This window comes from Typopeltis vanoorti, chromosome 1 (assembly GCF_054136105.1).
Source record: "Typopeltis vanoorti isolate ZY-2024b chromosome 1, IOZ_Tvanoo_1.0, whole genome shotgun sequence".
NCBI classification, from domain to species: Eukaryota; Metazoa; Arthropoda; class Arachnida; order Uropygi; family Thelyphonidae; genus Typopeltis; species Typopeltis vanoorti.
The window spans coordinates 83,101,932-83,115,718 of NC_143549.1; the positions used below are offsets into that span (position 1 = coordinate 83,101,932).

The 13,787-nt window shown below is 38.0% G+C and overlaps 1 protein-coding gene across 1 annotated transcript in view; it reads right to left on the reverse strand.

Moving 5' to 3' along the window:
* Window positions 1-13,787, reverse strand: part of LOC150110163 (muscle calcium channel subunit alpha-1-like) — a 1,246,847-nt gene that overhangs the window by 133,679 nt on the left and 1,099,381 nt on the right. Inside the window, exon 41 of the mRNA XM_090391329.1 lies at window positions 6,733-6,843. Within this exon, the coding sequence (XP_090247455.1) occupies window positions 6,733-6,843 (111 nt within the window). The remainder of the gene's footprint in view (window positions 1-6,732; window positions 6,844-13,787) is intronic.

Genomic DNA, 13,787 nt, shown 5'->3' on the forward strand with positions numbered 1-13,787 from the left:
ATTTGTTTTTAATATGATATTGCCATTGATGCCTTCTGTTCATGCTCCTAATCTTTCTCAGGACTCTCATATTTGAGGTCTCTAGTCTTTGGTCAAGTGTTTTATTTTACTTCTAACCCAGCTCTAAGATCCATAAGTTAAAATTGGTTTGAACACTGTCCTGTATACAGGTCCCACAGTCACCCTCTTATTCACATAACCAGTGTCATATCCATCTCCATTTCTTCTGATTTCAGTAACAGAGTTCCATGTGCATTCTGTCAGATGCTTTGCAAAATCCAGTAGATTCATAGTGTAGCCATTGTCTTTATACGACTCAGCTGTCACTATTATCAAAAGTTAGTAGATTACTAATTCATAATCCACCCTTCACAAAGCCATGTTATCCCTCACACGGTATCATATTATTATCAACCCATTCTTGAATTCTTTTTTTTTATCAATTTTTCCAGTACTTTTACCTACCACTCCTGAGATACTGATTGGTCTATAATTTGCTACCAGAGACTTAGATCCTCCATTATGCAGAGGAATTATTTTGCCCTCCTTCCACTTTCTTTGGACTTTACCAGAGATGAGACTTAAATTAAATGGCCTAGTCAAAGGCACCACCAGTTCCCCTGCACATTCTCTTAAAACACAAGCCAATGTCCCATCATTACATGGGTGGCACCAGTGCCTGCCAGAGAATAATACTTTCCATTCATCCTCCTCCTCTAACAAAACTTGTAGTTTCCGGATATTGCTTACATCAAAATCATCTGCAACCAATGCCTTAAACACTGATCTATCTCTGTACCATTCTTCAGTGGGGCAAGGATAACCTAGTCACTTTCATTGCTGCCAAAACACAATCCTGCCTTTTCTTGCAAAAGGGATCCTACCTCACCTTTCCTCATCCTCAGTAATATACTAATACACACATCAACAGATAGGATGAACTCTCCCTACTTCTACTGACATTTACCTCCAATATCACTTGGCACAAACAAAACATCACATCACTAGCTTCCTCAGCTTCTAAAAACTAGGCATTCTTCTCTGCTCAAGAAGATATTTTGCACCCATCCAGCTATTAACTCTATATCAATCCCAAATTTGCTCATGCTTAGAATACTGTTCAAACATTTGTGGTGGTAGTGCACCTAAAACCTTAAAATTCTTGATGCTATCCAGAGGAGAGCAATCAGCTCACAGAGACCCCCTTCAGCTCAATCAGACCCCTTCCCTTACAGGATCACTTTAATCTCTATCCCACAAATGCATTGTTTCAGCTCTGTGTTCTACAGGTACTCTCATGATCACTGCTCCAGTGAACTGGCAACATCATTCCTCCACTTTGAGTTAGTCCTGTTAAAACAAGAGCAACACCTGTCCAACATCCCCTTACAGTACAACTGCAAGATCACCAAACCTGCTTCTCTTCTTACTCATTTATTCCATTTACCTCTGTCCTCTGGAACAGCCTTCACAATGATGTGTTTCCCAACAGTTTCAATATACAGCTCTTTATGAAGACTGTCAATAGGTTTCTTCTTTCTCAACCCTTATCCACACCTCTCACACACACAGCAGTACAGGCTCTTGTACTTCTCTCATGATTGTTATAAAAAAATCCAATCCTACAGCTGCATTTGCCTTCAGATTCTGCAATGTCCTAAGTACCTCCAAATCAACAACCACTGTTCTCACATCAGTCCCTGTCACCTCTGTCATAATAATATCTTCACTTGGATGATCAACTGTTGGGAAATGGCCACTCAATTTCAATCAAGCAAAAATTTTGCCTGCGTCTGTTACCTCTCTACCATCTACATTTATTAAAGTTATCATTCCATAGTCATTCTACCTCCTACTTGCCACATAATGAAAAACTCTTTGGTATTTCCTTTCATCTGTTTGGTTAAATTCTTCTCATAATCTGATTTTTCCTTCCTCACCATGTTGGTCACCTTTCTCCTTATATATTCTCCACAACATTTTCTTTGTTTACAGCTCATGCTTAATGATACTACTCATCCATCTAACTCCTACCTGATTTACTCTGGGTATAAAGTGTGATAATACTTCCTCTAGATACCCCTTGACTATCCCCAGGAACTGTGAACATTCTTCAATTGCAATAAATTAAAGATGCCAAGAAATTATGTTCTTGGTTTAATCCTCTATCCAAGTATAAACAAAGTTTGCATGTGAAGTATCTTCATGACAGCAGTACAAGTATATACATAAAATATACATACTCTACATGTGTAGAGTACATATATCTTATGTATGTGTATGTACATGGATACATTCCAGTGTTTGAAGAGAACAGATTACTATTGTCAAGCATGTAGTCCATAGCTCCTCCTCTGTTAGTTTGTGCATTACTGGAGTATTGTGGCTATTTAAATTCACCACTAAGAATATAGGGGAAAGCAACTGCAACATCAAGGTGTTCCTTCAGAAATATTTGTACTAGTGGTAGATATACACAGCATATCTACTGTAGATATACTGTAATAAGAGATCCTACTGAGAGGCAAATGACAACTGCATCTATGTCAATAATAAATGGAACTTGTTAGAAAGGAGTATGGTTATGCAGAAGGATAATTCCTCCATGAGCAGGTCTATCCTCCCATCCCATCCTTGCGATGATATATGATCCTCACCAGGTTTCAAATATGTCCCGCAGACAGAAGCACAGCACTGGCTCATGTTTCTGCAAGAGAATATCGATATCATCCATATTTTGGTGGAATCTGCAACAATTCCTTGTAGGAATCTGCTAGTTACATATGTTTGGTAGATTTATCTACTTCTCCGAGGACTTACAAAATTTTATTAGTCTTGGAATTTTTCATTTTAGAGAGCTGTAGATGGTCAGTATTCATCTCTTTCTCATCAGGACAGATATCCAGTATATTGCTAAATTCTGCTATGTTTAGGATACTAAGTACTTTAATGGTTTTATTTATCTTTGGAGAGGGGGGGTATCCATCGTCTATTTGTGGATCTGGAAGCATGACCCTTATTCTATGGGGAACATAATATATTATTTTTCAAATTAGCAGGTTTAGATGCAATGCAATCATTTTCTGTTGTGTTTTCAGGAGTGAGAAACATTAATTTTTTTCTCTAATTCACTCTGTTGAGATTACAAGAAACTGTAAACAGTATTGCTCACAGATGATGTAACTATAACGTGAGACAGACATACATATTAATGTCCCTTTGACATTTTCTTTACTGGTGCCTTCTCAGCATTAGATTTCTCACTGGATTTTGTTGCAGTATACTTTCTGTTTGTTCTGCTTGGTCTTGATCTTTTGAATTTCGTTTTCATTTTTCCACTTTTAGCATGCTTGGGGTGCAGGCTGGATGTTCTTCCTCCCAATTAGCACATTCGAGTGTTTTGTGCTTAGGTTCTTTATTTTGGTGCTCCTTACTCCCATAAAACAGGCACCGAAGTCTATGCATGGCTGCATTTCTGACATTTGAAGGAGTGCAAAGGACTCAGATATAGAGCCTAATGAGATATCCTGCTTATACTGATGTTGGAAGTTTGAGGGGTAAAATGTAGGATGTTATTCCTTGTTGGCACTAGGATGTGAGACTCTTCATATGAGAATTCTTATTATGCTGTCACTCAATCTTTTAATTTGGAGCAATTCTTCTTATCAGGAACATCAAGGAGGTCCTGCTTTTAAATTACTCCTCAAGAAAAGTTCAAGTGTGTGTGTGTGTGTGTGTGTGTGTGTGTGTGTGTGTGTGTAATTCTCCCCTCCATCCTCAAAATTTCTTCTTCTTCTTCTGAAGCTTGTCCCACTGAAGCAGGGTTGCTGTTTGTAGTGAGTCTCCTCCACAACCTCCTAAGTTGTAACCATATCTAAGCTCTTCATCCTCAAGTCCTCCTCCACCATCTCCCTCCATCTCTTCTTTGGCTGCCCACACTTCCTCTCCCCCCTGCACATCCATCTGCGTGACCTTTCTTCCTACATACTCGTCCTCCCTCCTCATCACATGACCAAACCATCTCAACCTTGCCTCCTGTATCTTTGCTCCCAAGTTCATAACTTTCACCATTCCCCTTACATAGCCATTTCTCAGATGATTCCTTTCTGGTCACACCGCACATCCACCTAAACATTTTCATCTCCGCTACCTCCATCCTGCTGATATTATTTTTCCTCAGGGCCACAGTTTCCATAGCATACATCATAGCTGGTCTCACTACTGTCCTGTAGATTTTGCCTTTTAGATTGATCGGCACCCTCTTATCACATAGCACTCCAGCCATCTCTCTCCAGTTCCACCATCCTGCTTTTATTCAGCATCCCCACTTCTTTCTCAGCCTCACCATCCTCTTTCATTGTTGAACCTAAGTATCTAAAGTCACTGACCTTACTGATGACATTTCCTTCCAGCCCCAGATCTGTCTCCTGGCTGCCATCCACTTTGCAACACATATACTCTGACTTAGTTCTGCTCAGTCTCATACCTCTCTCTTCCAGTACTTTCCTCCAACTTTCCAGTTTAGCTGCCACTTCTTCTATTGATTCTGCACATAGCATGATGTCATCTGCATACAACATACTCCAAGGCACGTCTTCTCTCACCTCCTCCGTCACCACCTCCATCACAATATAAACTTATTACAGGAACGGACTTAATGCTGACCCTTGATGCAAGCCAACTGTCATTGGAGAACTTTCTGTCTCTCTTCCAGGCAGGTCCAAACTCTTGTCTTCACATTTCTTTACATCTCCTGCACCAGCCTGACATATTTCTCCAGTACCTTCTTCTCCCTCAGACACCTCTAGACTTTGTGCCTTAGCACTCTATCATACGTTTTCTCTACATCAATAAATACCAGATGTAGCTCCCATTGCTTCTCTCGAAACTTTTGCATCATCTGCATAACCCAAAGATAGCATCTGTCATCGATCGACCAGGCATGAAGCCAAATTGCTCCTTTGCAATCACCACCTCCTTCCTCAGTCTTCCATCAAGAACCCTTTCTAGGATTTTTATTGTGTGGGACATCAACTTTATTCCTCTGTAATTCTTACAGTCTTGTGCATCCCCTTTACTCTTGTAGATGGGCACAAGAGTACTTTCCCTCAATTCCTCAGGTATATTTTCCTGTTGACAAACTTTTATTAACAGGTACCACAGCAGGTCAATTCCCTCTTCCTCCAGTGCCTTCCATGCCTCCACTGGGATCCTGTCAGGGTCCACCAATTTTCCATTCTTCATCCTCTTTATGGCCTCCTTCACTTCCACTCTACTAATGTTCTGCACCATCCCCTCATAAGGCTCCTCATCTTCTCTGTGAGTCCTTGCATTTTCTTCATTCAAAAGGCCCTTGAAAGTATATTCTCCATCTGTTTCTTATATCCACATCCCTCCTTAATACCCTTCCTCAAGAGTCTTTGATCTGCCTCACATGTAAGACATCTTTTGATGCCTTATTTCTACATTTTGCCACTTGATAAATCTTTCTCTGTCCTTCATTTGTCTCTAATTGATCATAAAGAGCTTGATATTCCTCTCTTGGCTTCTCGCTTTTTCTCTCTGTCCTTTTCCACTCTTGACTCATCCCACTTCTGCTTTGCCTTCCTCTTAGCACTGCCTCCATCCTCATAATTAGTTATAATTTTTTGAATTTTGTCAACTCATTGTAATTTTGTAACATGTAATTTTGTTATGCTTAAAATTACAACTACTAATTGTCTAATTGAAACAAAAACTAAAATGATTAGATAAATTTTAACAATGATCATAAATATGAGATTTCCTTCAATTCCATCCAGTCTGTGTGCAATTATTGTCAGTTCAAATTGTTTTTCTAAATTTTGCTAATAAAAATGGTCCAATTGAGAAACCAAAATTAAATAATTTAGGCATATTCTGGTCCATCTTAAATACTAAATTTGCTTAAGTAGCATTTTTTAAAATTATTTTTATTTTATGTAACTCTCACTTATGAAAGGTTGTAGCAGTTTAGTTTGTGGGTGGACTAACATTTTTTTTCGTTTTGTTTTCATTAATTTTTTTTGTATTTTTATTCATTTTTTATATGGAGGGTGGTCTCACACTGAGTAATAAAATTCATCTACTACCAAAAGATGGGCAAAACATCTATGCCATGGTGAGATTCAAACCCACAGCCATTTTGTTGGAAAATGGATATGCCAGCCACTTGGCCAATCAGGCTGGCAATCAAATTTCAAAATATTTGAATATTTGAAATTTCAAATATTTTGAAATCAAATTTCAAAATATTTGATTGCCAGCCTCAAATTTTTGTTGCAAAAAAAAAAAAAAGCAACAGATGATTCTATTGAAAGAATTTCAAATATCATATTTCAATGAAATCCATCAGCAAGACTTTAAAAATGACTCATATGAATGGGCAAACTAATCTGAAGGTGCTTTTGCATTTTGTGAAATGCACCAAATTATACTATATTAAGGTTGCATCAAAGTAAGCGCTATGTTTTCATAATGTTCTAGCCATTACATAAAATTGGTTTCCAGGTAAAAAGATTAATCTGCATAATTGAAAAAAAAATTAATATCCTTTTATAAATAACCGATTTCTTGAATTTTTATGATAAACTGACGATCACAACATTTTATTCTATAACTCTTGAATATGTTGAATCTGTAATTAATTGGTCATCCTAGAGTCCTAAGGAAACTAGATAAATAAGCCTTATATATATATTTAACACATCTTACCCTATGCATTGGTAGAATATCAGGACCATCATCAAACTCATCTTCTTCGAGGTTACCAGAAATTGCCCTCCTCAGTTCTGGACCAGCTTCATGAAGTGTGCGAAGTCCAGCCTATTCAAAACAAAATACATATAGAATTTTATTTCTCTTATGTTTACTCTTGATGTATATCAATTAAAGAAGGTATAGACTTATGGAAACTTAAAAATCGGAGATAGGGATAAACCATGATATATACAGAAGCTGAATCCACATAACTTTAACTTCTCTATGAACTTTTTATCTATATAATTTAGACTCTTTTATTTTAGAAACTTATCATTTCTATTTTTTGTATGCTGCAGTATAACCAAGTATTCTTACAATCATTTATTAACTATTTTTACATAAAAAGCAGCATGCGTACTCATCCATACTTGAATTTTTTTTTTTTTTTTTTAATACATGCAAGTGGATTATGCACCATTATGCTATTCCCCACCTTATTGTATTCCTTCTGAACTTCACCTTTCTGTCTATCTACCTTCAAATTAATAGTCTCGTCAATTTCTTATAGTATGGTCCCATTATTGTAATCACTTGTAATCTTTTCAGACCCAAAGTATATAACTATACTTTCTAACACAGAACTGGCAAACATTATCATTTGTCCACAATGTTAGGCAATTCAGAAAGGTATGAACTTGAAGAGTGTTATAGCAGAGTGTGCTCAAAGGAGTAAGCAATAGTGGACAAAATAAGAAAGAAGCAGTTGAAGGTAATGTGAATGACAAGATGGCAATGAAAGGAGAAATAGCACACTCAAGTGAAGTCCTTCACATGAGATAGTATTGTATCGATATTCTGTGATAAGAGGTGTATGCTTGATGAGAATATAATAAAAGCATGTTTCTCAGGTGCAAAGATCAAGAATATCAGTGAAGTTGTTAATATGCTGAGAGAGAGAGAGAGAGAGAGTTGACTGTTCTGGCAGGTACAAATGATCTGAAGGGTAAGTTATATGCAATGAGAGATGACAGAATTGTGGAAGAAAAAATATGGAGAGAGTTAAGATTGTAAGCATGATGTCAATACAAAGACTATGCAGAAAAAAATGGCATGTAGTTCATAGATGTCTGGAGTGAATTTGATAGGAGAAAGTATTGTATATGTCTGATAGACTGCACTTCAATGATTTGGAGAAACTATTATTCAGTGAGAGAATGGGAGTGCAAAATTAGGGAAAGATGGTAAGAAGGATTCTGCCGAGTGTGGGCCACCCTGAGACAAATGAGTGTGAGTACAGATTAAACAACAGAGTGCATTTTTTCAGGTATCCAATCTAAAGGGGCTGGAAATTATTTCATGCAAGAATAACTGTGGGTTCAAAGGAATGTTGAAATGCTCATAGACATGATAAGGACTAAATCAGATTATGAGAGGAAATCAGCTAAGAGGGCTAAAAGATAAGGGAGAAGAGGGCTAACAGATAAGGGAGAAGAATGATTATGGAAGGATAACTTTAATTGGTGCTGATGGTAAGAAAGTGACAGAAGCAGAAAAAATAGTTCAGATACTAAGCAGTCATTTTACAAAGATGTAAAATCAAACAGGTGGAGATACTGCAGTTGCCATTCTGACAGAGGCTGATGTGAGAATTGAAGTAGATAATTGGAGGTGCTAGCAAATTGAGAAACATCAATGAGAATACAGTAATGGGATTAGGTTGCACATTTGCAAATGTATTATGTGAACTCAAGACAAGTGGCATTGCCTCTGACTCAGCAATATAAGTCAGCTCTAGCAAGGTACAAGGGGGGGGGGATAGAAAGAGGGAAAGATTGTTCAATTACATAAATGTTGCTCCAAGATACAAATAGCAACTGGTCAGTTAGTATTAGTATTATCCTAAAACCCCATGGAGTCGAGGACTCATCTAGGAGGTTCCTTTGTTATATGCACAGCTCATCATACTGTGCCTTAAACAAATTAAATTCTCTGCAGACACTACACTTTCAGACAATACATTCCATCATTCATAACTCTCCATGCAAAACATCCTGCTTCTCAATCACTTGTTCACACCCTCCTTATACAGCTTCCAGAGATGACCTCTTGTTCTCCTCTCATTTTATGAAAAAATTTCTTCAATGTTAATCATATAACAATCCCCTTCACAATTTGTACATCTCTATCATATCATCCCTCTTCCTCCTATCTACTAGACTATAAATTACAACTTCCTAACCTTTCATATTCAACATTCCAGAGATCTGACACTAACATAGCCAATCACCTCTAGACCCTTTCCAATATATATCTCTTCATCCTTTTGAAAACCTAGTGAACAAATCTGTGCACAGTAGTCCATATGTGGCCTAATCAAGGCCTTACACAATGGGAACCAGAATCTCCTTACAATTAGTCTCTTCCTTATTATTGCCAGAATTCTTTGTATTATCCTCACTATTTTGGTAATGTGTCTTCTAAATTTCAGATCCTTATCTACCATCATCACAAGATCACCTATTTCCTCTAAGTATACTACTGAAAATCGAATATACTAAAATCTAAGTATATTACTGTGAATCCATCTCCCTTATCCAATGCAGCTGTCGCTTTAATGTAATAAGTGAGTACATCATTAAAACATGAACTCCCTGTAGCAAATCTGTGCTGTCCAGTGGCATTATCAAAGATAATGCCACTGTTGTCAATCCAATTGTGTATTCTGGTTCTCACCAGATTCTCTAACACTTTAATCACTACACCTGACATACAGATTGGCCTATAATTTGATGCTTGAGTTCTGTCACCATGCCATCATGATCAATCTTTTCTTATTTGCTTGGCTAATGAAGCTTATGAAGTGGCAAAATCTTACCTTCTTTCCTTCCACCATTTTGAATTTGACCTGATGTAAGATTCATATTGCACAAATATGTCAAGGTAGATATCCAGGAACGGGGAATGAATGTAGGAAGACAAGTAGTGTGATAGGAGAGATTGAAAAAAAGATATATATGAATGAGAAAATAATAGTTGATAGCGTGGAAGGTGTGAGTGACTCTGAAAGTTTAGGAGATGTTTTGTTTGGGAGAGTGAATTTAGATTAAGAGTGACTGACCTGCAGAGGGAGATAGATGAGTTGAAAGAGGAGGTGGAATGCTTTTGAATGAGAGCAGAAGTATGAAAGATAAGATTAGGAGAATGGAAGAGATCAATGCAAGGCAAATCAGAGTAGGAGAGAGAGAGAATTTAGGGAGTATGAGTGAGAGGTATGGGGGTGCTAGAAGAGGAGAGATTGGAAATAGTAGAAGAGAGGGAATGAGAGAGAGATATATGGAAGTGCTGGAAGAGGAGAGAATTGAAACGGTAGGCAAAATGGAATGAGGCCAGTAGGAGGAGAAATGAGTGTGGAAGAATGATATTGTGGGATAAAAATGGGAATAGAGTGACTGATGCAGAGAACATAGTGGAATTGTTCAATGAACACTTTATTAGAGTATTTCATGCTAGAGGAGTCAGTTTTAATGCTAGAGGGATAGGGCTGGTTCGAGGTTTAGAGTTACAGGAGGAGAGCGTCTTTCAGATACTGAGTACTCTGGATGTCAGTAAAGCTGTGGGACTGGATGGTATTTCACCACGAGTTTTAAGAGAATGTGCTAGGGAACTGACAGTGTCTTTAACCTGCTTTTCAATGAAAGTCTGGCTTTGGCAAAGGTACCCAGGGAATGGAAGGAAGGTAGGATAGTGCAATTTCATAAGGGTGGTAACAGACTGGAAGTGTGTCATCAGTAGTTAGTAAGATCTTGGAGAAAGTGGTGAGGGACCGTATACAGCATTGGGCAGATGAGGGTAATGTTATCTGTGAGAGTCAACATGGATTTGTGAAAGGGCGCTCTTATTTTAGCAATATGCTAGCCTTTTATAATAAAGTTACAAGAACATTAGATGAGGGAAAGGCATATACTGCAATTTTCTTAGACTTAGTAAAGGCATTTGACAGGATGCCATATGATAAGCTGATATTTCAGTTGCAGCACATGGGTTTGGATGTCAGATTGGTCAACTGGATTCAGGATTGGCTGTCTGATAGGTATCAGAGAGTTGTGTATGGTGGAGCAGTTTCAAGGAGGTAGAGGGTTACAAGTGGGGTCCCACAGGGCTCAATACTAGGACCTATATTGTTTAACCTTTATATCAATGACATTGCCAGTGGATTTCAAGGGGATATTCAGTTGTTTGCAGATGATGCGAAGCTGGGAAGGATAATTAGTAATAGTGCAGATGTGGTAGCCCTGCAAGAGGATTTAAATAAGCTAGATAGATGGGCAAATCAATGGGAAAATGTCAGTTTAATGCAGCAAAATGTAAGGTCTTGAGGTTTGGGAAACATCGATGGGAGGCTGCATACTCTATGGGAGGAGTTATACTGGAGGAAGTAGGGGAGACAAGAGATCTGGGATTGATGATTGATAGAAACCTGAAGTTTAGGGGACATATTGCAAAGGTGGTGAAGGTAACACAGAGGATTGCTGCAATTATGAGAAGGACACTGACCTGCAGAGATAAGAGGGTTATCATTCCATTGTATAAGTCTCTGATCAGACCACACTTGGACTATTGTTCTCAGATTTAGTCCCCAGGATTTGAAGGGGATAAATTAGCTGTGGAAAGGATACAAAGACGGATGACAAAGATGGTTTCAGGAGTGTACAAGCATAGTTATGAGGATCGTCTGAGGGAATGTGGACTGCAGAGTTTGGTAGATAGAAGAAGGAGAGGTGATATGATTGAGACTTTTAAACTGTTGAGAGGTGGTTACAGGGTTGACACTGGGGAGTTCTTTTGCTTGGTTGAACAGCGGGAAGGAGTGATGACAAGAGGCCATCCCTGGAAGTTACGAAAGGAAACTGTGAGCAAGAGGGTGAGGTGTGGTTTCTTTGTGTGGAGGGTGGTTGAACCGTGGAATGCATTGCTTGATGGAGTGATGGGAGCGAGAACGGTCAATGAGTTTAAGGAGTGGTATGATAGACTGTGTTTCTTAGGGGGGGGCCTCCCCTCGATGAGTCTTGACAGACTTTATGTTCTTAGGAAGGACCTCTCACGATGAGTCTTTTGACTCCATGGAGGCCTGAATAATAATAATAATAATAATAATAATAATAATAATAATAATAATAATATCAACTACCCAGCACATTTGTTCAAAATACATGGTGATATATCATCAAGTACCACAGCCATCAAGTTTTCTCAATCCTCCATATATGTCTTGCTCACTCAGTCAGTCTCTCCTCCTCGTTATACTGTTCTCAATGTCTCCATGTCACATTCACAAGGACGAAATACCTTTATGAACTGCTCATTAAATACTTCAACTATATCCTCTGCAGCAGTTGCAGTTACGTCATTTTTTTCCAATCAATGTCATCCTACCATAATCATTCTATTTTTTTTTTGCTGGCTACATATTGAAATAGTTGCCTAGGATTTTATTTATTTATTTTTGGCTTCATTAGTAACTGCTGCTCATACTTCACTTTTGCTACCCTTACCAACCAAGTCAACCTCCTTATCTAGTCTTTGTATTTCTCATGAAACTGATTATTACCATTCCTTTTCTGTTGCTTCAATAATGCATTCTTTCTCCGTATTGTATGCTTAATCTCTTTATTCATCCATTTCACTTCTACCTTATTTAACCTTATGATCCTTGGAATACATTTTGACATTGCTTTTACCAGATAGTTCTGGTATATGACCCTAGCAACATTGATCTCCTTTTCATCCAACTCCTCATTCCACACTACAGCTACAAGCTGTCTCCTGAGCTTCTTATAATCACTAGCCTTGTAGTTACACATATACCCTTTCCTCACAGAAGCCCTCACACTTCTGGCAACCACTCAGGTAATCAAATCACTTCATGGTCACTCACCAACTCGAGGGTGATTTGACATCTCATTTATAATAACATCCTCTGATGAGATGATCAAATCCAAGATCTCAATCCTTATGTTCCCTCTGTTACATACTGTCCAAGGTAGATGTCTCTCAAACACTTGAGAAACTCATTTTCTTTACTTTCAGTTGCTATTTCATCATCCCAGTTGATACTGTCATAATTAAAATCGGCCATCATGATCACTCTTTTCTTATTTGCTTGGCTAATTTGATTCTACATTTCATGGTCCCTACCATCCATATTACTAGGTCTATAACAACATCTGACTAAGTATTTCATTCTATTTACCTGTATCTCACACCATACTGCCTCCACTGCCACTATTTCCCTCTTGGATGTATGTCATGAATGAGTTTGAAAGATGAAAGGACTGTATATTATTATTATATGGGTTATATATGGGGAATATATATATTATTATATGGGGAATCAAAAGACCCATCACAAGAGACCTGAACTAACCTTTATTCTCTCTCTCACATACACACAAATATACCTATCACAGTGCTTCTACCGTCAAGGAATTCACAATTAATTCTGGCAATCTATTCCACTAATTCACCACTCTCCAAGCAAAATATCTAGTCTGCACACCCTTACTGACCATGCTCTTACACAACTTCCTCAGGTGACTCCTAGCTCTTGGTCTATTTATGGTGTATTGAAACATTTGGTTCGGGTCAATCTTATAGAACCTCTTTTATAACTAATAAGTTCTATCATATCTCCTCTTTTCTGCCTATCAACTAAACTTCGCAACCACACACATTCAACCTATCTTCATAGCAAGCATTCCACAGACCTGTCACCAGCTTTGTCAGCTATCTCTGAATCCTCTCCACCAACTCCTGACCTCTGAGAAATCCAGGTGACCAAATCTGTGCATAGTGATCAAGATGCAGCCAAATCATAACCTTATAAAAAAGGACTAATAACCTTCCTATCTTTATTTGTCAGTGTGGTATTTCAAGATCCAAAAAATCCTTTGAGCACTTTTAGCAACTTTTGCAATATGCCCTTTGAACTTAAAATCTGTCCACTATTACTCCAAAGTCCCTAGCCTCATCATCAGTTTCCTGAAATCCAGTATAATCCATCTGATACA